This window comes from Heterocephalus glaber, unplaced genomic scaffold (genome assembly GCF_053883595.1).
Source record: "Heterocephalus glaber isolate CG9 unplaced genomic scaffold, H.glaber_assembly_v1.0 deba00001719, whole genome shotgun sequence".
NCBI lineage: Eukaryota > Metazoa > Chordata > Mammalia > Rodentia > Bathyergidae > Heterocephalus > Heterocephalus glaber.
Window position 1 is genome coordinate 9,099,160 of NW_028258432.1, and position 26,231 is coordinate 9,125,390.

General features: G+C 43.8%; 1 protein-coding gene across 1 annotated transcript in view; it reads right to left on the bottom strand.

The window, feature by feature from the left end:
• Positions 1–322: 322 nt before the first annotated feature.
• The window catches only part of Flt1 (fms related receptor tyrosine kinase 1), a gene marked incomplete at its 5' end in the record, with an annotated part of 55,511 nt that continues 29,602 nt past the window's right edge, over positions 323–26,231 (bottom strand). The window contains 11 exons of the mRNA XM_087199442.1: positions 323–3,295; positions 6,028–6,122; positions 7,837–7,921; positions 9,867–10,009; positions 10,253–10,358; positions 16,442–16,541; positions 18,047–18,158; positions 19,864–19,986; positions 21,035–21,132; positions 21,561–21,717; positions 25,412–25,500. Of these exons, the coding sequence (XP_087055568.1) occupies positions 2,941–3,295; positions 6,028–6,122; positions 7,837–7,921; positions 9,867–10,009; positions 10,253–10,358; positions 16,442–16,541; positions 18,047–18,158; positions 19,864–19,986; positions 21,035–21,132; positions 21,561–21,717; positions 25,412–25,500 (1,463 nt within the window). The remainder of the gene's footprint in view (positions 3,296–6,027; positions 6,123–7,836; positions 7,922–9,866; positions 10,010–10,252; positions 10,359–16,441; positions 16,542–18,046; positions 18,159–19,863; positions 19,987–21,034; positions 21,133–21,560; positions 21,718–25,411; positions 25,501–26,231) is intronic.

Genomic DNA, 26,231 nt, shown 5'->3' on the forward strand with positions numbered 1-26,231 from the left:
CCCAGCACCCACTCAGTATATGCTTGTTTCATGATCTTGTTCATTTTAGTGTTTGGTCTTCTGGGCAATATGCCTAGTTTGATTTTGGTTTTTTTTATAGTTTTTATATACTTTATTAGCAGTGTCTGGATTGCTTAGAGTAGCCATTGTGTACTACTGATGGAGAGCTCTGTGCCCTTCTTTAGTAGTATTTGCTTCATTTTTTTGAGTGTTGTGCTTAATAATTGGTATTTCATGAGATCTCTCAGAACACCCATCCTCTTCCCTCCCAAAGTCATTCGTGACCCCTTTTTTCACTTAAAACTAAATCAAGGAGAAAATATGGTTTTGGAAGTTAATTTTAATATATGAAGATAGTATACAAAATACATTCATCATGACTACAAGTATCTGACCAAATCATGTCTTACTTATCTCTGTAGCATATATTCTTGATTTATATAAAAGTAACTTTAAAATTCCAGTTCCTTAAATAGTTATGCACAAAACACACACAAACACACATATACATGTAGTTCCTAACACTGTCAGTTAAAGATGCACTCCTTTAATCAATTTAAATGGGGCCGGCAAGAATCTGTTGCATGTTTGGCATTCTTATGGGCTAGGAAATACGGCATAACTCAGATATATGAGCAGTATTTTTCAGGATTTGGACACATTTGTCCCCTTGGCCAAAACTAATCTCTGAGCATCATTTCTTGAGCTAACTACATACAGATTTGTGATAATGCTTCAGTCCCAGACCTTCCACACAGTTACAGGTAGATTATCTCACAAACCCCAGAAGGAAGTGCCTGTTCTGTTAGCGACAACCATTCTTCTCATAAATGGAAAGTGGTTCTAATATTATCATCAGTGTTTTAATTTTCAGTGCTATTTTAATGCCTCTGCAATTAAATATATTCATTACTACAAGCTTCCATTCCAATCGAACCTTTTTTTTTTTTACAAATGGTCTTATGTAGGCTATAAGCCTGAGTATTAAGCTGAGTAACAGAATTTGAATAGATTTTCCCCCCTTTTGGAAAAGGGTATTTACTAAGGTCACTTAAGAATTAGATTTTAATATTAGATTATTAAAATGTAGGTAGCTGAGAGTTTCCTTTTGTCACTGATTGCTGGATCCTTCCCTGATTTGAAAACAAAAAGTAGAGAATTAATTGGGGCCCTCTTATTTCCTGTTTAACTTATGGCTAGTTACCTGATTTATACTATTGCCACTTGTCACAGGAACTTTTATGCATGGAAAGAAAAAGAGCAAAATTTTGTTTTGTTTTGTTTTGTTTTTGCTCTTCTGGCCCTACCCAGGTTTTGTTTGGATTTAGTGCTTGGTGGAGAGGCCTGCCTCGCTTCTCTGTTCTGGCTGGTGAGTCCCCAAGAGACACCATGTAGTGCCCACTGTCTCGCTGGGCAAGCTGCTGACTCTCCCATCTCTTCATACAAAGAACCTTAAAGAAAAATGTAGCACATAGGAAAGGAAGAATACATTCTTCTTGCATATAGAGTTAGGGTTCCAGAATTAAGTGGCATGCATAAGAGGGAGGATGCTCTTCTTTCCCAGAAGCACCAGTTCACTGTTGCCTGTCTGCTTTGGACTGGCTTCAGCAAGTCTGTATGTCCTAAATACACAGACCAGAACTTGCAGAGATAGCATCCAACAGAGGCTGAAGTGTAGGCACCCTTTTCTACCCTGTCTCCCTAGTCTGATAATCCTCAGACCCAAGGCAAGATCCAAAGCAGATGAAAATAGGTTCTTGTTCTGATGGCTCATAACTAATATCTTGAGTCCCCAGTTGTAGAAATACCTTTCGTATGTTACATACCACCTTTTTATTTTTTTAAAATCAAGGACCATAAAGTGCTTAATAGATACTAGTGCTCTTCCAGATTAGCATGAAACATTGGAATCCCCATTAAATAAAAAGGAAATATGACTGACTTCCTCTGTTTCAGGTCCCAACTCTTTGGGTAAGTTGGTTTGGCTATGCAGTGGAATCTTCACTCTGCCTTATTGGGTTTTGTTCCATCGATCCTCATCTTGGTACAGGAAAAAGCTCTCTACAAGACTGCATTTTCACTCTCTTTGGCTTCCTTTCATAGACAACTGTACAAAACAGGATAATACAAAAAATTAAGTGTCTTATCTATACATTAATACTTAATACAGAATCTGACATTTTAAAAAAATGTGACTTTAAGCCCAATAGTAGACAGCCCTAACCGACCAACAGATCTTAGCTGCTTATGAGCAACGTGCTAAGTGTCAGGCCTTCATGCCCATAGCCAACCCAGCTCGAGATAAGTTTCCACTGTCTTTCTGGAGGAGGCAACACTGCGGGCTGAGAGGTGAGTACCACCCTCAGTGTAGTTGAAGCACGCCATGTGCAGGAACGGTACAGAACCAATCCCACAGGGAAACTTACAGGATTTGCTTTGGTTCCAAATGTGTTTGTCCTTTCCTTACCTACCAGATTTCAGGAAATGTCCTCTCCTCTTTACCCTGTCTGCTTCCAGTTGGGAGCTTGAAACCCCAGTGGTCAGGGCTGGGAAACTAGCCATGGTATTGCAGAGAGCCCTCCCCCAGCCCAACCCACATGAGGCATCTCAGTCTTCCTCAGGCCATCTGGTTTTCTCTCTCCTTTCTTGCTGTCCTCCTTGGATGTCTTATGCTGGCTGGAGGAGTGCAGAAACACTGCCTAGGCCAGCACATGATCCCTCAAGCTAAAGGGATCTCTTGTTTCCCCAGTTCCAGGGCTCCTGGGCATGACCAGCTGATCTCTTGAGCTCTCCTGACCTGTGTGCTCAGAGGCCTCTGGGGCTGGAGCAGGTAAGTCATTTGGGCTTACAAAGGGTTTCTCTAATACAGTGAGTAAGATGAGAATTGAGCAGTAGTGTTCTTCACTTGTCACTATTTCTCTATCTGGGATTACATTCTTGTTAGTCAAAAAAAAAAAAAAGCTGTATTAAAATTAAGTCACAAAAAGCAGCTGCCTCTGCTCCCTGCAAAGATAAAGGTGTAAACTCATATATGCATAATACTGTCAAAGTGAGTTTTCTGGGGATGTAAATACACGTGTACTTCTGGAAATAAGGCTTGTGTTGACCCTTAGGCAGGCGGGTGGAGTATAAGACCACCGAGTTATAGTCTGGGGGTGGAGAGCAACACAAATCCTCCTGTCCCAGCTCCAAGTTGTCATGCACAGATTTGATGTGGCCACAGCTGGAAAAGCAGAAACTGGGCCTGATGGTGTCAGAAAGCCCCGACTCCTTACTTTTACTGGTTACACGCAAGCTAAAGAGAAAAGAAAAACAATCAGATGTACAGGACAGGTTTCCCAAAAGCACACACTAAAACTCATTCTCTTACTGGGTCATTTGTCAATATCTGTCCTGGAGTCAATGGTTAGGGAGCCTTATCTCAGCCTGTCACATTGTCTTTGTTTTAAAATTGTACACTGCCTGCCTCATACCAGCTGGGTGTCACTGGGCAGATAGAGGTAGAGGCATCCCTGCCAGTGGTTGGGGGTGGAATGTATAATCAGATAATACAAACCTGTAATTCCGGGTGGAAAATAACTCCAAGACTTGTGTGTAGCCTCCTCTGACTCTTGGTTCAGATAGCTTGTATGTCAGCTAAAAAATGCCCCCTGTCCCCTCCCCACAAAATATCCATGTCAAATCCCAGAAACCTGTGAATATTACCTTATATGGCAAAAGATATGATCTGGAGAGGGGGAGCTTATGCTGAATATCCATGTATGTCCCAAATAGAATCATGGGAGGCAGAGGGAGGATCGTGAACACACGAAGACAGAGGTGGCCATGTGAAATGGCCATGTGGCTGAGATGCAGCCACAACCAAGGAATGCCAAGAGCTACCAGAGCTGGGACAGGCAAGAAGTGGATTCCTGCTCAGAGCCTTTGGAGGGAGCAAGGTACTGACACCTTGACTTTAGACTTCTGGCCTCCAGAACTTTGAGAGGATAAACTCTTAAGTCACCACATTTGTGGTAATTTGTTACAAGAGTCTCAAGAAGCTAAGAGCTTTACACGCAAAGGTGAATCCCACTGTCTCCCTATCACACTTGTGTTCTAGAAGCAAAGCTTTTTAAGTTACAGGACTATATTTTACCAGTGTTTACCAGTGAGGCTCAAGGGTGGGTTATATATGTTAGATCCAGCCTTGGACACATGAGGAAGAAGAGTTCCTCCTACTCTTTCATATTTACTTGATTTTGTTTGTCTAAAAGGAGCTGGGAGAGAAACTTGTGAACCACATTGATTCGATGGGTCTAGTACCTCCGTTTATGTTTAGTCTCAGGATAGAGGATACAATTTATAGTTTTCTTTCCTTCACAGAGATCAAGGAAAACGTAGTCACTCATTTTCTGATGGGTTCTAAAATATGAAAAAGCAATTATCCTACTTTCTCTTTTTTTTGGTACTGGGGATCGAACTTGGGATCTTGCTCTTGCAAGGCAGGCACCAGAACCACTGAGCTAAATCCCCAGCCCCTGCTTTCTCTTTTTATCTGTTTCTTATTGGTATTCTCTGATCTGCTCTGGCTCAACTCCGGTACCATTCTCGCACTCATGTTAAAAGCAAACAGTCATGCAGATGTGTACCCATCTTTCTGATTGACCTGATAAATTGTGTTGAGTATGTCACATGAAGGTATTTGTATGATCCTTTGATGTAGATCACAGTTCAACAAACTATAGCCCAGAGGCAGACCATCTGTTTTCTTTAACAAGAGTTGTATTAGATATAATTTACATACTACACAATTCACCTATTTAAAGGGTACAGGTCAGTGGTTTTTAGTACTGCTATAGTTTTTGTGTTCAATGTCCCCAGAGGCTCAGGCTTTGTAAAGGCCTGGTCCCCAGGGTAGCACTACTGGGAGGAGCTTTTAGGAGGTGGGGCCTAGTGGGAACTCCTTAGGCCACTGAGTGTGTACCTTCAGAGAGGACTGCAGGACCCTCATCCCTTCCTCTTTATTTCCTGGCTATGAGTTCCTCCATCATATGCTCCCCACCATTGCCATCTGACGCCCCTGTGAGAGTCCCAAAGCAAGTGGGTTTTTCCATTCTTGGACTAGAATTTATAAAACTATGAGCCAAAAATACCCTTTTCTTCCTGTAAGTTCATTATCTGAGGTATTTCATTATAGTAATGTGAGTCTGAAATGTAAAAACACATACATAAATTGTGTAACAGTTACCACAGTTTTGGAATATGTAATACCGTACTTAAAAGCAGTCTCTTCTCTTTCACCTATGACCCCAGCCCAAGGCAACCAGTGTCTCTCTGATTTGCCTATTCTGGACATCTCATGTAGAAGGAATGATATATAATATTTTAGGGATGTCTTTTACTTAGCATAATATTTTCATGGCTTCTCCATGTTACAGTGTGTATTGGTACTTCATACCTTTTACTGAAAAATATTACTTTATTGTACAAATATACCCTATTTTATTTATCCTTTCATCACCCGATGGGCATCTGGGGTGTTTCCACTTTTGGCCATTATGAACAATACTCTTATGAACAATTGTATCCCAATTTTTTGTGTGAACATAAGTTTTCACTTCTCCTGGATTATACACTTGGAAATGGAATTACTACTAGGTTACTGGATAACTGGTTAAACTTTGGAGCAACTGTTAACGTGCTCTCCAAAGTGACCACACCATTTTATATTTCTACCAGCAATGTGTAAGGGACCCAATTTCTCCACATGCTTACCAACACTTATTTTTTTGGTACCAGGGATCAAACTCAGGACCTTGAGCTTGTGAGGCAGGCGTGGTTCCACTGAGCTAAATCCCCAGCCCTCACCAACACTTTTTGCTTCTACTCATCCTCCAGGGTATGAGGTGGTATCTTATGATGGTTTTGATTTGCATTACCCTGATAACTAATGATGTCCTCGAATATACCCCATTAAACCATCTTCCCCCACATTTTCCTTGACCACCCCCCATCAACTGATGATAGAAAAGATGCCAGCTTGCTTACTCAATCTTGAGCGAGGACTTGGGTTTGCTCGCAGTCCAGGTGAAGCGCTTCAGCAAGGGGGAGGCCAACAGAGTGCTGCCGTCCAACTGATAATCCTGGTGGAGAAGGAGGAGGAGGTTACATGCTTTCCTGGCCCAGAGGGGCCTTCCTAAGTCTGTGGGAAGAGACTGGGCTGTACCTCTGAGGTTACCCCAGGCACCATCCTCCCACTCCACATTGCCTGCCTGCAGACACCAAGCATTTTCTTCATGCTGGAGCTACAAACGTGGTCAGTTACAAGTAATGCTTATTCCTGGTGACTGTGAGACTCTTCTTCCTGAGGCTAAGGCTAAGTAAATTTAAACAGAGGTAACTTCAGGTAACAGGTTAGCACTTATAATAGGAAACTTTTATGCAGATTATTGCATAGATATGTTAAACCTAATTTTGGCAGATGATGATTGGCTGATGGATGTGTTGTCATTTGGTAGCCAAGATATATAAAAGTTCTGGGAAATTTAAAAGATATGGTTCTTTTCTTGTTTTTAAAGATTCTATGGTATTTTCAGGCCCTCCTTGGTCATGTTGTCCAGCAATTATACGTCTTCATTGAGTCATCTTTACCACTGAGTCTTAAGCAAACTCTTTGTTACTCTGTAAAGACAGCATGTTCCTGTAAGTTGATTCCATCCTTTGTTCCTGCCTCCCTTGGAGACTCTTACTGGGCTGTGTTCATATCTTTAATCATTAGCAAATATCTTAGCAAATGAGAAAGCTGTCATAACTGTTAAGGCTGAGAAATCCTGTGTTTTACTCAGTATTATTCCCTTAAACTTGAACCAAGGTATCGAGCAATGAAACAAGATTTCTACTTTATCTCTGTATTCTGCAGCTTAAAACTTAAATGTGTTTAAATCGTCATATCCCCCTGTCTGGTGTGTCTGTGAGAAGATCCTGTTGGTTTTTAGAGTGGACAGTGCTTGTTTCAAGGCCATATCAGTTGTGGTGATCACATTCACATTAGTTGGTCGTCTAGCTCATTTCTGGGACATGGTTATCACCAGCACGCTTCTAACTTTAATAAAGTGCATAGGAATATCCAGGAGATCTGTGACAGGGTGGTAACTGACTTGGTGGGTATGAGTGGGTCCTGAGGGCCCGTGTTTCTGGCCTGCTCCTGCGTCGTGGTACCATGCTTTTCTGGAAATCACACTTGGAGTACCGGAGTCTGCCATACCTAAAGTGGTCTCCTGCCCAGCCTTCCTCTTCTGCCCTTATTCTCTCAACCCCACATCTAAAGCTTTAAAGAGAAGAGCTGGTGGAAGCCTCATGTTTGTCAAGCTTTGATGATTTCCCTCTCCCAGTGTGTCTGAGAAAGAACACAGATGTTCAGCATGCAGAACTTCAAGGGGCAAGGGCTTAGAACCTAGGTGGACTTGTGACTCAAGGCTGCTATACCAAAGGGCCTCTGTTATACCAAGAGGCCAGCCACTCACCTCACACACTAGGAGTTCTTCTGTACTTGGAAAGCAAGGATGCACCACTGATAGCCAAGAAGCTCAGAAACTATACAATGAAGTTTCTTAGAAACTGAATTCCCACAGGCAAGAATTTAGGCCCTGAAGTAATTCTGGGCCATCTTCAAATGGTGGAATTCTGCTTTTCAGTGAGCTTTGCATAGCTAAGTCTGGTTGTCAGGCCCCCTGACGTTGTTACTACCTATTAATGGCCCTCACTGACCAAGAGCTACCAGACTCCTGGAGTTGGTGTTTGAATGGAGTCAGGAAAAGTGTTTTACCAGGATGCACTGAGTTTAATATCATGACTTACATCGAACATGGAGGTGGTATTTGGTGAAAGTTCTTCAAAGGTTTTGATTCTTTCCAGGCTCATGAATTTGAAAGCATTTACGTATCTAATGAAGAAGCAAAAAGAATAATCAAAACAGGAAAAGGGATATAGCTTTGGTTAGTTAAGAGACCGTATACACTGTATCCTGGCTAAGATGAACCAAAACACAAATTGTTCCTCTGGCTCATATTTTCCACTGTGCCCCCAGGGAATCCTCACAGTAACTCACTTCCTCACATGGTTGTCAATTGACAGTCTGGTTTTCAGCAACCACCACCTCCTAAAAAATTCCACTCTGAGCCATTGTGAAATCAGAAAACTCTAGGCCTACAAGAGACCTGAAGCATTATCTGGCCTGAATGCTTTATGATACAAAGGAGAGAAATGATGCCCATGGCTGTGCTATGTGCTATTTATCACTTATAGCTGTCTACTTCCTGAAAGAGCGTAGGGTAACAAATAAAATGATCTGTCACAGGTGCACAGCTGGCTTAAGTGCCAGGGTCAGTCTTGTATATCCTGTACTGTGAATATAGATTGGGAGAAACAAGTACCAGCTGCACAAATTTTCGATTACCCCTGGACATCTGTGCTGACCTATCAGGAAAGACCATCAGGGATATCCACTAGCTAATTCTCACAGCCAAGGCCAATACTTATTGGTGAAACTCCTTAGTCTGATAGTCTGTCAACCTCTACAAGGCTCAACTTTTTAAGCGCCTCAGTGGGCCCAAGGCTAAGCAACATTTAGGAAGGGTCCAAATTACTTTGATATTCTGCTCCTCTCCCCCTTCTCTAACTCAGTCAGGTATTTACTCCAAGCTAGTTTTCTCATCTTTGAAGAAAGGATGAGTCATCTGCTTTGGCCTCCTGAGCTGGGTGTGAGGTCTGATCCGTGACACCTGTAATCCATCACAGGTCTGGGCTGACTGCTAGGTTTCTTCAAAGCCTGTCATGGACAGCTATCAATGTATCCTGCCAGTTGCAGCTGTTCCCTGTCCCCTCTTGGTGGCAGAACTGAGGTCAAGGACCAAGGGCTGCTGATAAAGAAGCTGGAAGGCACACAGGACAGTCTAATTTCCTGAAAGGAGACTTGACTGCACAAGGATCTAGGAGGGAGGGTCAGCACTCCGGGGATAAAAACCATTCTGCCATTTTCTGGCCACACAATTTTGGTGAGTTTTCCTTTTTGGAGGCTAATATCTGCATTTGCATATCAGAAGTAATATGTACTCCATAGGATTGATTGTTCTGAGCATAAAAGCAGTTGATATATGCGGAGAGCCTATCACAGTGCCAGACCACAGCACAAGTGTATGTAATACAACGACAGGACATGTTTGATACATGCGTCACTGAGCGGTGAAGTGCAGATCTCCAGCTGTTTGAGAGTCTCAATAAATATTCCTTCCTCTGGCCCTTTCTCCAGCTTCCTTTGTGATATGAAGATGTTAGTTTGTTAGGTGGGAGGGGGCAGTTTTGTTTCTTTAGCTTTATCCAAGGTTTAATCTAAAAGTTAATGTCAGGGAAAGAGATGGAGGATAATTCTGGAAGAAGTTTAAAGAAACTGAAGAAAATTTGTTATTCTTGATTGGATTCTGCTTTTTAAAAAAGAAATCCATAAAATACATTTGAGGGAAATTATGAAAATTTGAAGATGAGTTGACAGTATGGAATTTCTTTGATGTGATAATTTTTGATTTGGTTACACAGGAAGATACACTTCTTATGAGGTATATACTGAAGTTTTTAGAGGTAAAGTGTTAGAGCTCCATAAGCCCTCTTTAAAATGGTTCAGAAAAAGAAAAACCACCCCCCAATATAGAATATACAGATAAAATATGGCAAAATGTTAACAGTGATTGAATTTAGGAGGTGGGTGATCATTACCCAATTCTGTTTTCTTTTTCTTCTTCCCTTCCTCTCCCCTGTGTGTGTGTGTATGTGTGTGTGTGTGTGTATGTGTGTTTTAACAATCTTTAATAGAAAAATGGGAAAAGAAATCTTACCTGACATCATCAGAGCTTCCTGAATTAAACTTTGAAGCTGAAATACCATCCTTGAAAAAGTCCTCAGAAAAGGCAGGAGTTGAGTATGTAAACCCATTATTTCCTGTCAGTATGGTATTCAGTGGGATATAGTCTTTACCATCCTAAAATACCAAAGATAGAGTTCTAATTATACAAATTACTACTTCAATTTCTGTGGAGCATTATATCAGCTTCAACTGTCATTTGCCCAAATTTGCTTGTGTTTTGTGAAGGTAATTCTGCACGCGCACACACTTTTTATTGGTGATCTTACCTAGTAGTTGCTCTAAAACAACTAACAAACCCCCTTGACTTACATTCAAAGGCATGTGGCCTTCTGATATTCTAGATAAATTCAGTTTTACCTGTTGTACATTGGCCTGAAGCAAATCGCCTAGTTTTTCCACAAGTTCTGCAAATCGTGGCCTTTCTTTGGGGTCTTTGTGCCAGCAGTCCAACATGATCTGATAGCTGTTGAGGAGAAGCACACAGAAAGAGCTGGAGACTAGTGACATTTACATAGAGTGCCCTCGTGAAGTAAGGGATGTCATCTTGCATATACAGATCATGCTTTTGATGATATGGATCCCTGCTTCATTTTTAGATTTGGGTTTGTGGCACCAACACAGAAGGGGCTGTTTGGGCCAAGTTCTGCCAGTCATGGGAAACATATGTCTCCCAAGGTGGACTAACAAAGCAGCCCTCCTGAGCTCTCAGACCCAAGTTCTTTGGCTGACTGTAGCCAGTACAGAGTGAAAGGATTGAGTCCTATAGTCAAGGAGAGCTTCTTGCAAAGGAAGCAGTACTGTCTACTGCAGTTATATGTGAAATGCAACATTATTCCACTCACTTTCCAATCAGAACAGTGTCCTCAAAGTTAAATACAGCTGCAGACAGCGATGGTTTGCAGAGTTTGCAGAGCTCATTTCACCCTTGGCTTGTCACAAGGGCTGGTTTGAGCTGCCTTCTCAGTAAGTTCACGGTGTTTCCAAGACCTCACATTCCCTGATTAGGCTCTGCAATGAAGACTGGTGGAGAAGGCCCTGGGTGCCTGGCTCACGTCACTTCCCAAAGGTGAGGTCTACACAGTTAGACTTGAGTAGTTCCTTGCACTATGTGTTAGTTAACTGTGTGTGGTTGGTTGTTTTTCACCCAGCATTTCTAAGCTCCTGTTATAAACTGGTCTCCTGCCGTGAGGCAAAAAGTACAGGCAGTACTTCTGGATTTGAAACATCTGTCTTAATATCACAGAGGCCAAATCTTGTCCTGGGGTTCTAACATCAACCGGTTCCTTTGTGATTCTTGTTATGGTTTGTGTCTAGATGTTCCCCCAAAGCCTCATGCAGTCAAAGGGGGAGCTTTTCAGAGGTTTCTGGATCTACAGTGTGTGGTGCTGGGATCAAGGGTGTGTGATTACTAAATCGTTCCACTGATTGGTTTGACATAGTTCTGGCTAGGATTAAGGGTGTGAGTGTTATACCCATGCCAGGGCACTAGCCTGCCTAAAACATAAGGGACAGAAAGAGGGGTAATGTGCTCTTTCCTGCCTGCTTGACATGGACAGTTTCTCCTCTGTGATGCCCCTCTGCCATGCCATGCTGCCTCGGAGCCAGCTGACTGGACTAAAATCTCTATACACTGTGAGCCAAATAACCCTTTCCTCCTTTAACTTTTGTATTTTGTCTCAGCAATGAGAAAAGTCACTAACACTTCTCTTCTTATGCTTTAAAGATATTAGGGTCCCCTCTTGGTCCTATCTGCTCGGAGTGGAGGTCTATACCTACTCTTCTTTTTGCAAAAAACATGTTAGAGTTCTACATACAGTAAGGATTTTTTTTTTTTTTTTTTGGTACCGGGGATCAAACTTGGGACCTTGTCCCTGTGAGGCAGGCAGTGGAACCACTGAGCTAAATTCCTGTCCCACTACATACAATAGATTAAGGATTTTTTCTCTTTGGGCACTTTGTGCTCTTCATGGGATATTTATTGTACATTATCTCTTTCAGACCTTCTGAAGGGGACTCTGACTGAAACAGATCAAAATCTGAATGGGCTAGGACATTGGAACCGGGTCAGAATCAGCCTGTAATTACGAAGTGGCCTGGAACGTCATCTCCACACCCCTCACCCAGTGTAGGGTCTGGCGTGCAAGGACTCAATAAATATCTGCTTAAGGAAGACAGATTGGTCCCTGGGAAGAGAGAGCCCAGCTCCTTCCTGAATTCTTCAGCCATACTGCAGATGTTACTTGTGTGCAGAGAGCTGGGTGAGGTTAGCAAAAGGCCTGAGCAACTGTGCACATATCCTACCCCTGCCAATTGTTAGATGTGTGCCTTTATGTCACACCAACAGCTCCTGATATCCCTATTTTATTTCAACATATATGAGACAGCTGACAAAGATGGTAAAATACAGGAAGGTTTAAGAAGAGAAGAAAATAACAGGAGGAAGGTAAAATAAAGACAAGAAAAAAAAGGTGAAGCTATAGGGAAAGTTAACATGAAAAATTTATATCAGAATTCTGAGGCCTTTCATGGGGGCCAGCTCTATCCTTCCAGGCTGCTGGTGAAAAGAGGGAATAACCAATTTTATGATTTACACAAGCCAGAAGTTGGAAACTATCAGTTACTTGGCAGAAGTATGACTGCTGCTACTGATAAAATCTAAGAGGAGATCCTCCTAGATGTCTCAGTGACATTGTCATCAATCAGGCAGCCCTGACTTCATTGGCCTCTTTTGTATATTGTCTTTCATTGTTGGCCAAAGCCTTCACAACAAAAAATGTCATTCAGGTACAATAATTTTGAGAGGCAAAGCAACATGTTCCAGGCATGTGCATTCCAAGGTTCCGGTAGAACCTAGGATATAATTCTAGGTACCCATGCATCTATAGGCACTGTATGGTCTTTAAGAGAATGCTTTCTGGCAAGCATGTGGTAAGCATATGCCCTAAATCTTTGATTAAGGAACAGGAGCTTATAGAAAACATACAAAGATAAGAGAATCTGCAGTTCACACATCTGATCCTCATGAGCTTCTCTCCTTAACCCTGGTCCAAACCTGTGGGCTAAGGCATTCTCAGTGGATGGTTCGGGGTTCCTTCTACCCTGTACCTATTTCCCTCAACTCCCAGGGACTGTGGTGGACATCAGCTGGTTCGAAGAACTGTGAGGGCCCTTTGGAGAGGGTGATGTTTGGACATTGTCACTACTGCACTGGGACACAATTTAAAGATACAGAAGATACCAGGAAGGAGCAAGGGAACACGAACTCACTAATTCTGGGCTATTGTCCCTGCTCTCTGAGAGACACATGACAGGTGGTGTCCCAACTATGCCTGACCAGTAGTACTTCTGAGTAAAATCTCAAGGTGCTTGCTCTTGGGTGCTCCTAGGACTCACCATCAGGCCCCAGCGGCCAGCCTTCTAGCAGCCAAAGGGCAGAAACAGCAGTGAGCCATGTGGTCTACACAATCCAACAGAGATCTCATTTTAAGTAAATTTACATGTTTTACTAACTTAGGGCAGGTACAAAAATACGTACCCCAGAGACAGGTGGTCACTAGAGAAAAATGTGAGGTGCCTCTGCCCAAGGTGCACTGACTGTGGCAGATTGGCCGGCTTCTGCCTTACCACACCCACACAAGCCTCACTGCCCAAGGCTCTTTCCTCTCTAGCACTATACACGTGCCTGGAGGCAGGTGGAAGAATGTTAAATACACACCTAGATGATCTAGAAAAAGCAGTGAAAGAGCTGGAACTGGAGCTCAGTGGTAGAGCTCTTGCCAAGGATGAGCAAGGCCCTAGTTTCCATCCCCTTTAAAAAATAAAAATAAAAAGGTAGTAAAACCAAGGAAGGTTTGAATTGGTGAACAAAAGGGGCTGGAGGCCAGGGAGCAAGGAGCAGCTTCCATTCAACAGAGGCCTTGGGTTCATTTCCACCAGCTCCATCGTCTCCTGGCAAACAGGAGCAAGTAGCTGTTTGGGGGAACTCTCCCTGGTTCCTCTGATGAAGCCAGCAACAGGGACCACCTACAACTACGTGCTGTTTCCTAGTTTCATTTGTGGTTTCTGATTGCTAGATTCCATTCCTCTGGCCTGCAATTCAGTGAGAATCATCTTAGCAAACACCAAAGGAAAAGAAAAAAGAAAATATTCATTGCTTTTTCCTTTTTTGAAAGGAATCTGATTAAACAGGTTCTGGGTGAGGGACCAGTGACTTGACTCAGTGTTATACGGTTTTTCGCCACTAAGGAAACAGTTTTAATAAAGTAAAGGGTCACCAGTTGCACCCAATCTGGGGTGAGGGGCCCATGGGAAGAGTTTCCTTTCCAAGCTATCACCCAAATTCCCAAGCAAACACCACTTTAGACCAAGGTCAGGTCATGGACTCCAAGTTCTGAGAAGTTGCACTTTGTCCTCACCCAGACCTTCCTACTGATGAACAAACAAGGAGATTACTTCTTCAGCTTTCAGAGTCAGTGTAAATGTCTAGAGGCCTGAATCCTGGCCTGCTGAGGAAAATTTTCACATTTCTAAAATAAACTTCTTCTCCAGAGATGAGGATCCACACCTCTATTCATCACTTGGTGCGCAGGGGCCACCCAGGGGAAGTTTATACAAAGACCTGAAAGTTTGTTAAAATCCAGGGGAGTCTTTAGTCCAAAGCCAGGTGGCTCTGTCCCTCTAGAGTGGTTATAGACCAGAACCTGGATGAGAACTGAAGATGCCCCTGCAGATGTGTAGGAGGGTGCTATGGACTCTGGACTCAGGCTGAGTTTGCTTAACTGATCAGCAGTGTGGCCTTGGCCAAGTCACTTGGGTGCTCTGTGTCTCAGCAGTCTCATCTGTAAAACAGAGCTAATAACAGCACCTACTTTACAGCATTGTTGTGAGCATCAGGTAAATTAATAAATGCTAAAGGTGCTTAAAACAATGTCTCGCACTTACAGGCACTAAATAACCACTTAGTTAATAAATATATGTAATAACTGCAATCATCATTACTGTTAGTAATTGACAACTTAGTCATGCTTTTCAGGTTATATGAAAACTGCAAGGACATTTGTGTGGGGTATCAGAGAACCATATCTTCTGGGGAATGTAGGGTACAATCCTAACTTAACAACCTCTGTGGTCTTGGAAGATCAGCCTGGGAGATTGGGCTCCAAATTTGTCTTTTCTGCTGCTCTGCTGATGGCTTCGATCCCAAGAGTCTTAGTTTAGTACTTGTCAGATTCGGATTATAGTACTGCACTGCCTACTTCTCAAGGCTGTGGTACCGTCCCGTGAGACTGTGTGGGGAAAATGTTTAGAGAGCCATAAAGTGCAAAGCTATCTCATTTCGAACCAAGTCTCTTGGTGTTGCCACTCTCTTCAAGTTAAAGGAATCAAGCGAGTAAAAAGCCCCAAGGCCTGTAGCACTCTGGAGCCCAAATGGAGTGCTGGGGTTTACCCAGCTCTGTCCCCAGATCTCAGAAAGAGGCTATGCCACAAGCTCCCTGTGTTTTCCTGAGGAGGATACCATGCAAGACAGACAAAAGCATTCCCCTGCCTCTTCCTGCGCACATAGGCTGTCCTTGGCCCTGCCTTCATGCCCGAGTCCTCTGTCCCACGCATCCAGAACCTGTCCTGGATCTGACCTAGCTTTGTCGTGAGATGCTGAAGGAAAGCGATTGTGACTTTTGGCCAAGCCCACACTTCCTTCACTGCCTCTGACTCCTCCGTGAAGGCCATCCCAGGCTCCAGAGGACCCCATTGTGTGGGTGGGATGAGGAGGGCTGCCCGCCAGTTCAGGAAAGGTGGTGCCGCCTCAGAGAGGCCCAGGTCCTTGTCAGCAGCTCCACAGAACTGCAAGTGTCATCACATTCTTGCTCAAGCCTCAAAGTGCAAAACATGCAAGTACAATTCAACAATGAAGAAGGCCTTCACACGGAGCCTGTTGTCTTCCCAGAGTCACAGATGGCATAGCAGGAAGGCACCTGAAGAAGTTATCTGGTTCAGGCATTTCCAGAGAGCAGCTGGGCCTATTTCTAAAGGACTCTAAGATTACTGCCCATGTAATCTTCTGTGGAGTATTATCACAGCTCCAGTTAGGAAATCCCCCTGTGGCCCTCCTTCATTTCCTCCCCTGCAGTCCAAAAGGCCAGGTAGTATGGCTGGAGCACTGGTCAGCAGCACCGGAAAACCTCAGGCCTGGGGTGGCTTAGCTCATTAGGCTCCCCCTTGGGGAGTGAGGCCAAGGTCTTCCATTCAGCTCCTGGGTGGTCTATTCATTGTGCTAGATTTAGACCCTGAACTTCTAGTTCCCAGATAGAGGCTTTGAAAAGTCATGTCAGTGATCAACAGAGGAAACAGGTAGGGATGGAGCAAGGACAACACATCCCACGCCAGGAAAACACTCCCGGCACAGCTGGGCCCAAGGGGGTGAGGGTGGAATCCCTGGAGAAAAGAGAGCTGGCTGCATCTTTCAAGATTGGGGTTCTAAAGTCAACAACCCAGCCCCTGGGGATACTCTGGAGGGAAACAGCTGAGGGTGAAGGAGCACGGGCTCACATTTCAGGGGTTGCATACTCAGGGGCTTTCATCCTCATGCCTTCCTTCAGACGACTGCAGAAGTCCTCATCCATTTGCACTCCTGGGTATGGAGACCCGCCTGTGGGGAACAGTGTGGGCAAACATAGGCATGTTATGATTTCAGGGTGCCGAAGACCCTATGGGCACAATTCAGTGTTTCTTTCCTTCCTTTACACCAATGCTTTAGTAATAATTCCCCAGTGACCAAATTGGACCTCAAAGTAGGTACCGCACGAAGGAGTTCAGTAGGTCCTTTCTAGGGATGCCCACTTTGGATGGTTGGTCCTGTGGTGTTGGGTCTCTAATGACCAAACACCATTCCTAAAGTCACTCCTGCCTGTTTGGTCAGGGAAAGGGGCAATCTAAAGGGTCCCCACCTTGTCCCTACAAGGAACTCTAAAGAAATCCTATCGTTAGAGATTCATTGCTTGGCTTAATGATCTCTTTTTAAAGACCTGATGGAAGTGGTGCATGGGGGTACACATCTATAATCCCAGCACTCTAGGAGGTTGAGGGAGGAGGAGCCAAAGTTTGGCCCAATCTGCGCAACTTAGTGAGATTCCGTCGCAGAGTTTAAAAAGGGGGCTCTGGGCCCCTTCTGTCTCTCTTAGACCGAAGCTTTCTTTCTCTCAACAAATTTTTCCTACTCTTAAAAAAAAAGGGAGGGGACCCTGGGGACATAGCTCAGGGGTAGAGTGCCCACGGGCTTGAGCCCTCAATACTGCAAAAAATAAAATAAAATAAAATACCAAATAAAGCTGAAGATCTGAGGCTACGCTACCTGTGGATCACTCCTACCCCAGTGAGAATAATTTCACTTCTTGCAGCACTGGGGACTAGTACTTGTAACAGGCCTAAGGGAAGGGGGACCTTGGGCTCCCTCCAGGATAAGGTTGAATGGTGTGGGGTGTGGGGTATCTGTGTTCAGAATCCTACAGAGCTAAGGGGGCCAGAGGGCCCAGACTTTGCCTTTTGCCAGCCTGACTAGCTCAGATTTCCCTACTGACTAATCCTTTTAGAGGCATCCCTGACTGCGAGGGGCCAAGGCCTCCCAATCCACTGTGTTCCAGGGCTCTTACCTACTAATCTCAGCTTGTGCATGTCTGCACTTTCTAGTAATTGCTGCTGGTAGGAAGCAGCTGGGAGATGTGCATGCTGGCCACTGTGGCCGCCAAGCTGCTTTCAAAGACTGGAAGCAACAGGTGTCTGTCATCAAAGCGGGGGAATGATTTTTACACATTACAGGAAATCGGGGATGTTACTAAGTGACTTTTATTTGCTGTAAAAGTCAAACTTTTGGCAAAGCCCAGAAGACTCTTGGCTAGACCTTAGGTTTGGGAAGCCTCACATTGTCACTGGGTGTCTGTGAGCAGATATGGGCTGCTGTGTGCACAACTATGCACGTGGGGCCCGGAGCAAGGCTTCTAGAAACCCACAGTGGACAGTACTATAGGCAGGATCAACACACCAGTGCTCTTTATGGTTCACCTGCTCAGACCAGTAGGCAGGGCTTTACCATGTGCTAATATCAGAGGCAGGCATTTACCTCGGGGCTGCCTGATCTCTTCCCTCCCTCAAATGTACCTAGGGAGAAGATTTCCCACAGCAACACTCCAAAGGACCACACATCACTCTTCGTGCTGTACATTTTGTCAAAGATGGATTCAGGAGCCATCCATTTCAGAGGAAGTCGAGTCTAGAAGAGGGCAAAGGGGACTTGAGCAAAAGGCATGAAAACAAAGTATATGCAACCCCAGTGCCCATGGGTCAACCCCCTGCCCCTGCCCCCACCCACGCGACATGTGGCCCAGAGTGATTTCCCAGAGCAGCTGCAGTTTCCTAATACCAGGCACCTCCTAAGGCAGGCAGCATTATGTGAAAGGAAGGTACCGTATGCCACACTGACCTTCTGGTGCCAATGCATGGTTAGTATGCCCCTCCAGAGTACCCAGGACATCCTAACTGATGGCTCAGAAAGAAACCTTCCCCTCAAAAAAGCCTGAACTCTGCAGGAACACTTAGGGTCTGGGAGTGATCTGAGTTAGTAGACATCTGAAAATTGGTGGTAACTTCACAGGATTTTTCCAAGGAGAATTTTGAAAGATATTTCTAGGTAAAGAAGACAGGACTTTAAATCACTGATGGGGAGAAGAGGGTGTAACTTCATGGGAGAACACATGCTTAGCATAGAAGGCCCTGAGTTCCTTCCCCAGCAACCCCCACCCCCACCCCATTCATCGAGTAGGGCAGGCAAAGCCATTGGAAAGGATAAAGTGATTTAGTATTTAAGCATGTTTAAGAATTTAGTACTTAGGAGAATGTAGGGTTGGTTTTCAAGCATATGGACAAATTTTGCTTCTCTTCCACATAGCAGGAATCTTAGGGAGTCACCTGAGGGTTGGGCTAGGGACTGGCAGGAAGTATGGGATAACGGAGAGACATAGGAGAAAAAAGAAGGGAAAGAGGTGGGCTGTGGTTGAAAGAGACACAAATGGACAGAAAAGAGGGACAGACTGAAAGAGGTAGATGTCATCTGTGTAAACCAGGGCTCAAAGGAAAGTTTTGTGGGCTTTTTTCCCCTTTAATCTGTGGAACAGTGGTTCTCAAAGTGCAGTCCCGGGCAGCTGTGTCAGCATTGCCTAGGAGCTTGTTCCAAGTGCAGATTCTCAGGTCTCAGCCAAGACTTACTGAATCAGGGAGGGTGAGGGTGGGGCCAGCAAACTGCAATTCAGCAAGACATCTAGGTGATGAGCATGCTCAGTAAAGTTTGAGAGCCAGTGCTGTGGAACAATCCTCAGACCTCAGACACAAATTGATGCCTCAGGGTAGAGGCCAAAGAAGAGAGGACACAGGAGGTCACCCACTAAGTGACAAATAACACTGTGTTCAAAAACAAATGCGGAAGAGAGGCCAGCCTGAGCCAGCCGGGAGATGCTAGACAAGGAAGGCCCACACAGAAGTAAACAATTTCCTCCCCAGCAAGATAATCTCCTTCCCTCCCCACCCTTTCCGGAGGTACATGCACCTGCTCAATCAATCATCCGGGTTTACGTGAGGGACAGAGTCCAGGCTGCTCTCTTCAGTGGCACAAGTACCCTCACAGGAGTCCAACTCGGGGGATGATATGGTCTCACCATGCCCTACCAAAGAGTCTCAGGCTAGCAAGACACAGGCAGCTGTGCCTGAAGGCCAGGGACTTAGAGAAAAGCAGAACCAGAAGGTAATGGCCGTTCCGATCCCCGTGTGAGGGCTTTCTGCTAGACACTCATCCAGATTGCTTGTCTTCATGTCATAGCTTTTGGGGACTACTGCCGATGAAGTGTAAATATTTACCAAGGTTTTGGGCTGTGGCTTAAAATGATAAGTTATAAATAAATCAAACAAATATCAAGCTGACTTACATCTCCTTTTCTCACATAATCAGGGTTCTTATAAATATCCCGGGCCAGGCCAAAATCACAAATCTTCACCACATTGTTCTCAGATAAAAGGATGTTTCGCGCTGCCAGGTCTCGGTGAATGCACTATAATAAAACAGTTACATAATCAATGCACTTCCTTAACCCAACCAACTAATTTCCTGAGCCTCCTTGGTGTCATTATTCTTTTGGTTTTTTTTTTTTTTTTTTTTTTTTTTTTGGTACTGGGGATCGAACTCAGGTCCTTGCACTTGCGCAGCAGGCAGCGAAACCACCGAGCTAAATCCCCGGCCCTTGGTGTCATTATTCTTAATTTGAGGATCTATTTCACATGCAGCAAAGGCAGTGACTTCCATCGTGCATAGAGTTACCATAAACACAAAGTTCTTCTTTACAAATATAGGTCCCTTGAGACCCCAAGTTAAGAAATCCTCTGAATCCGCTGGCTACTGTTCTACAAATGGCATCCTGGTCAACCAAGTTGGCAAGTCTGAGTTAGCAAAACTTCCCCACAGCCTCTTAAGGGGCAGATATCAGATCTCCAGTCAGCAGGGGTTTTGTGGAAGGGTCCCACGGGGATGTATTTACAGCTCTCCTGTGAAGTCATGGTACTCTGAGATTCTGGACAGTTTTAAAACATGCCAGAGGGCACTGTGGAAAACTGTTGCCAGATCTGTCTAGTCCAAACCTGGTGAGCTTCTCACCTAAAATTAAGTCCTACTCACTAGTACCCAGGGCTCATCATTCTCAAAGCTCTTCATACTTGGGCAAGTTAAGGCATTTGTGGTGATGTTTATTCTTCATTTAAAGATGTGGGTATATCCAATTACTAGAAAAAGTGGATTTATAGAAGTGTGGGTCCAGGTATGACAAAGAAGAAAAACAGTAGAGGAAAGAATTTTGAAATTTTTTACCATGAAGAAATGATAAATATTTGAGAAAATGAATATATATAACCTCATTTAAACATTATGCAATGTATACATGTATGGGAACATCACATGGTATTCCATTAACATGTATGAATTTTATTTTAATGTACCAGTTAAAAATTAATGTTAAAAAATATAAAACAAAAATATTTTTAAAAACCATTCCTTATCCCTGATTTTTTTTTAAAAAAAGAAGAAAAATAGTAAAGAGATAAGCTGACCTTCCTGGAAGACAAAAACTCCATGCCTCTGGCCACTTGAAAACTGTAAGAAATTAGATCTTCCATGGTGATGGGCTGCTTGTAGAAATCATCAGAATCTGCAAAGCATTGGAATCATAACTGTTTGTAATGGCTCTTATTATTCCACCAAATCCCAGTTTATTGTAACAATGTTAGGAAAACATAAAACAAACCAACAAATGGATCAGAATTCATCCGCAAGAGCATTGGCGTTTCAAAAGGAATAGCAGAGGTTTTTCCAGGCTGCTAGCCCATTGGATCCAAGCATAGGGGAGAGGGATGACCTCTTAAGACAAAAAGGCCCAAGGGGCGACAACACACAGTTCCCTGTCAAAATTAGTAACTCTGTAAATAATCTTACTTCAAATCTTATCTCCTGAGGACATTACTCTTCAAGTCTCTCACGGATGTTTATTAGGGTGATAAATAAGAAAAAAATGTCTGAGATGCACAGTGTGTTGTAAAAATATCCCAGACTGTAGGACAGGAAGGAATTAATACCTACCCTCCTCTTCCTCCGCATCACTCAGACTTTTATCTTCCTGGAACCCGGAGCTTGCGAAGCTCTCACTGCTGGTGACACTGTCTAGCCTGGGTTTTTCGTCCTGTTCCAGGCCTGGCTCGGGTGTTTCTTTCTTAGGCTCCGTGTGTAATGCTGCATCCTTAGAACAGACCAAGAAGGACATAGGTGTAAGGGAGCCTGGCACGGGAATGGAGACGTGGTCCCTTGGGCGGGCGGGCGTCTGACTTGGAGAATGTCATTATGCAGAACAGGTACTGAATTAGCAGCAAGGTACCAATGGCAGCATGGCACCTGGATACTTCTGGGGATGTGGAGACTACACTGCTCTTGTCTGGGCTTCTAGAATCACTTAGGTCAGAAAGAAGATTAACAGTAGTGGTAGGCACCAAATGCTTACTCTAGCATCTTCCCAACAATTCTACGAACTGGTTCTTAAACGTGGAGAAAAGGGTTCAGAGAATTGAAGTAATCAAAGTCAGATGCAGAGAGTAAATGGCAAAGCTTGGACCCAGGTTTGGCCAACTCCTAAGTCAGTGTTCTTAACTACTTCTCTACCACATAGGCCACCTCATGAAAGATGACATGAATCTTTAATCTTCATGTCCTATTCAGATGACACCTAAGAGATCCCCGGTGCAGTTGGGGCTTCACTTTGGGGTCCCTGTGGGAGGTTACAAAAGAAGGCTACAGTTACTGATCTCTCTTTTTTTTGGTACCGGGGATTGAACTTGGGTCCTTGTGCTTGCGCAGCAGGCAGCGAAACCACTGAGCTAAATCCCCAGCCCCTCTGGTTTCTTTGGAAAAGGAAGGAACTAGAAATTTTTTTTCTCTTCCACTAAAAATTGATACAGGTTGATCCTAACAAGAGTAGACAAAGCCTTCCACCCTGGATTGGGGAGCCACGTTCTGGTATGTGCCTTGGCTCTTCCACTAATTATACGATCTTAAGCAAATCACCTTACTTTTCTGGGTTTCATTTCCTCACATGAAAAGCTCTATCCTATTTTACAACGCACAGCAAAAGATATAGGTTCTGGGCGTTCATGTGGAATGAGAAAAAATATTATTGCCTTTAGTTATTCATCAGGTAAATGTCATCGTAGAAACTTAGCACATTCAGTAGCTTTAGGACTGGACCACATACCTAGCTTTGATTCTGCTAGATGGTAATTCTGACACAGAGGCTGACAGGGCCTGGTGTACAGTGGAGCCCCTTGTCCACCTGCACAATAGCAGCGCTAGCATTAATCAGCCTCCACATCATCCCTTGGCTTTTCTAGAAATGTCACAAAGCAGAAGCGATCCCTCCACCAGAGGGCAAGTAGGAGCAAGCAGAGGGCAGAGTGGAAGCCTCAAGAGAGACAACCCTACCAAACCCAGGGGGTATAGAGGGGAGCAATGTTCCTGCTCCTAAAAGGAGACCTTCCAGTGTGGCTGGAGGGAGGCCGACCCAGAGCTAACAACAGCCACCGCCTGAGCACTCCATCCTGCCAAGTCCCGGGGGTGTTCTGGTGGCTTAGTGCTTCCTAAATCCAGTCCAAGATTTCAGCCCTGAAGGAGCTATGCACTACTCTCAGCTAAGGCCACTACCCTTTCCTGCAAGCAGGTAAAGAACATAATTGTTATTGTGTCTCCATGAGGCCGTAGACTTGGTTCTGCTCAGCTGGAGACTGGAATGTTATTTTCCACAAGCCCCTTCCCGCAGCAGAAGGCTGCAGGAAACTTGCTGGCCACCGTGTGGGGAGGAAAGGTCCCTCCCCCACCCACACACACACTCACTAAGGACGCAGCACCCACAGAACTCTCTGGGCATCGTTCTTCAACACACCTTCCAGAAGCTGTACCCTGGAACATGTTGCCAAGCTCCCTCCTTCCCTTGCTAACCTCTAATCAATGGTATATTCAGCTTTGATTATCAGTAACCGCCTCTATTAAATAAAGGTTTCAGGAACACTGGCAGAATAGTAAATTTATTACAAATAATTTTTAAGGATCCTGGCAAATTTATTTGGAAAAGAATGTATTCTATTTTCAATTTAGCCTTTTGGTTTTATACTTCTTTCACCTCCTCTATATTTCTTTAGGATCTAAATGTGAAAGATAGTCCTGGGTTTTCCATGAAAACACAGTTCCATCATCTTGTACAGGGAGGAGAGTCATCAAATATAGCCAGAGAAGGAAGCACACTCTTCAAGACAAAGAATGCATGAACCCAAATGCTCCATCCTGCTCAGGCCCCTTGTGGTGTTCTATTGGCTTGGCTCTTCCTGAACCCAGTCCAGGACTCCAGGACCTAAAGGAATTTATACTGCTTTAGCCCAGGTACCACTGTCCTCTTTTTCTGTGTTTTTTGTTTGTTTGTTTGTTTGTTTCCACCTTATCCAGTGTGGTGTCCAAGAAAACACTGAAAAGCAAGTCAAGAGACCTGGGTCTGGCCTGGGGAGGTAGTTCAATGGCAGAGTGCGTGCCTAGCATGTGCCAGACCCTGGGTTCCAGCCCTAGCACCACAAAAATGAAATGAAACAAGACACCTAGGTCTTTTTCCCTGGCTTCACCTTATGGCAATTGCATTTTTAAACAAGTCACTTGGCTTCTCTGAACACCTCTACAATCTGTCAATGTAGTGTAAATATGAATCAGTGATGGGAAACCTTTTAGAGTTTTCAATAATAACAAACAGCTAACTTCAGCATATGTGGCATAGGTCTGCCACCACTGATTATTAGCTGATTACAAAAATAGCTTTCAGCATCAAGATTCCAAAGATTAGAGGGCCTGGCTTGAAACTGGGGAAAATATGTTCTTGAATTCACATTGCCAGTCTGTTTAACCAAGATACCTGTGTCTGCAGTTAGATGAAAGTTTCATTGGCTAGTTCTGTTTAATACTTGAAAGTCTGATTCTGAAGTTTGAATGTTTAACCTCTATGTAACACATTTTCATCACTATTATTGATGATTACTTGCTAATAATGTTAAATTTCTGCTCAGAGAAAAACACACCATTGGTGCCATGTCACATTGCAAAATATTAATTGTTTGCCCTCAGGTCTTGGACACAAGTGTTTTTGTTTTGTTTTTGCTGGTGCTAGAAATAGAATTTAGGGCATTCACAAGGCAAGTGCTAGGCAAATGCTCTACCAATAAGCTGCATCCCCAACCCCCTAGGTGTTCCTTTTATTACATAGCTTTTATTTAGTGGATAAGGCTGATTCAGTCAGCTAAGAACGACACAGGTGATGAGGGTGCAGAGTGGGAGAAAGGGCCATAGGAAGTGGACAAAATGATTTCCAGCTCTAGTCCTATCACCAGTGACTGTACAAATCAGTCAGTTTATGTCCTTAATTTCCCTAATAAATGAAGACAGCTATATCTGGTAACATCTTCTTTTTTTTTTTGGTACCTGAGATCGAACTCAGGACCTTCCACTTGTGAGGCAGGCGCCGGAACCACTGAGCTAAATCGCCGGCCCAACATCTTCTTTCTTGAAACAAGTGACTTATGAGAGATGGAGAGAGAGAGAGAGAGAGAGAGAGAGAAAACTACCAAGATGATTTGATATTTAGGTAGGTGGCTAATACATTTAACCCTCAATTATCAGTGCCTACACAGGGATTAAGTAAGTCCTTGTGCTATCCACAAAAAGGTATGACAGATTACCATGGAAGAAAAACACCAAGAAGAAAGAACAGAAATTCAGTTTTCAGTCTAACCATTAACAGAATGGTTGAGATAGTTTTCTCCTGTTTTATACTGCTATAGCCTAAATGGCAACCCATTGCTGGCAAAACAAACAAACAAAACATAAAACGAGTCCACTTTTCAAATCCTTACCTTATTGAGAAAGAATAAGTCACGCTTGCTCTTGAGGTAGTTGGAGAGATTCCCATATTTGCAGTATTCAACAATCACCATCAGAGGCCCTGCAGCCAAAAACCAGCACATACTCAGCCATGCCAAGTCAGCTAGCCATTTGCCAGCCTTCGGTTGGCCTAATATAAAGTTGTTTTTATGCTAAAAGAGCCTAGGAGTGCAAAGCAGGGATGAGAGACTGTAAATATGGTGATTTTTTTTCAGTTTAGCATGAGAAGGGAGTTTGAAAAATACAATAGAAATAGAAAATGAAAGTAGGTGGGGGGGAGGGGCGGCGCAGGAGCAAAAGAAAGAAGAAGCAAAGAAATAACTTGCAGGAGGAGACGAGCAAAAGCCCGCCATCCTCTGCCCCTTTAGGCAGGTCCTGGTGAGAGGGACCTCTGAACTACTTAAGCAGCTTCTTTTTCTCAGGTGGAAAACAGGTTACCTAGCCAGTCTCCCCAGAGGCATGGCTGCCAAGGAGTGTCCACACAGTTTGCCTTGGGGCTTGTGAGAGGCAGTTAAGTTTTGCTTTACAGCAAACTTTTTGTAAAGAACAAGGTAGTAAATTTTTTAGGGTCTGCAGGCCAGCCAACTATTCAATTTTGTCCTTGTAGTCTTGAAATGGCCCTTGTTAATCCAACCAAAGAATATGACTGTGCTCCAACAAAATTTTATGAAGACAGACATTTGAATTTCATGCCACAAAATATTTTTATTTCTTGTCCCAACTATTTTAAATATTTTAAATAGTTGGGACAAGAAACAGTTCAAAGTATTCTAAGCCAACAGGCTAGTAGTC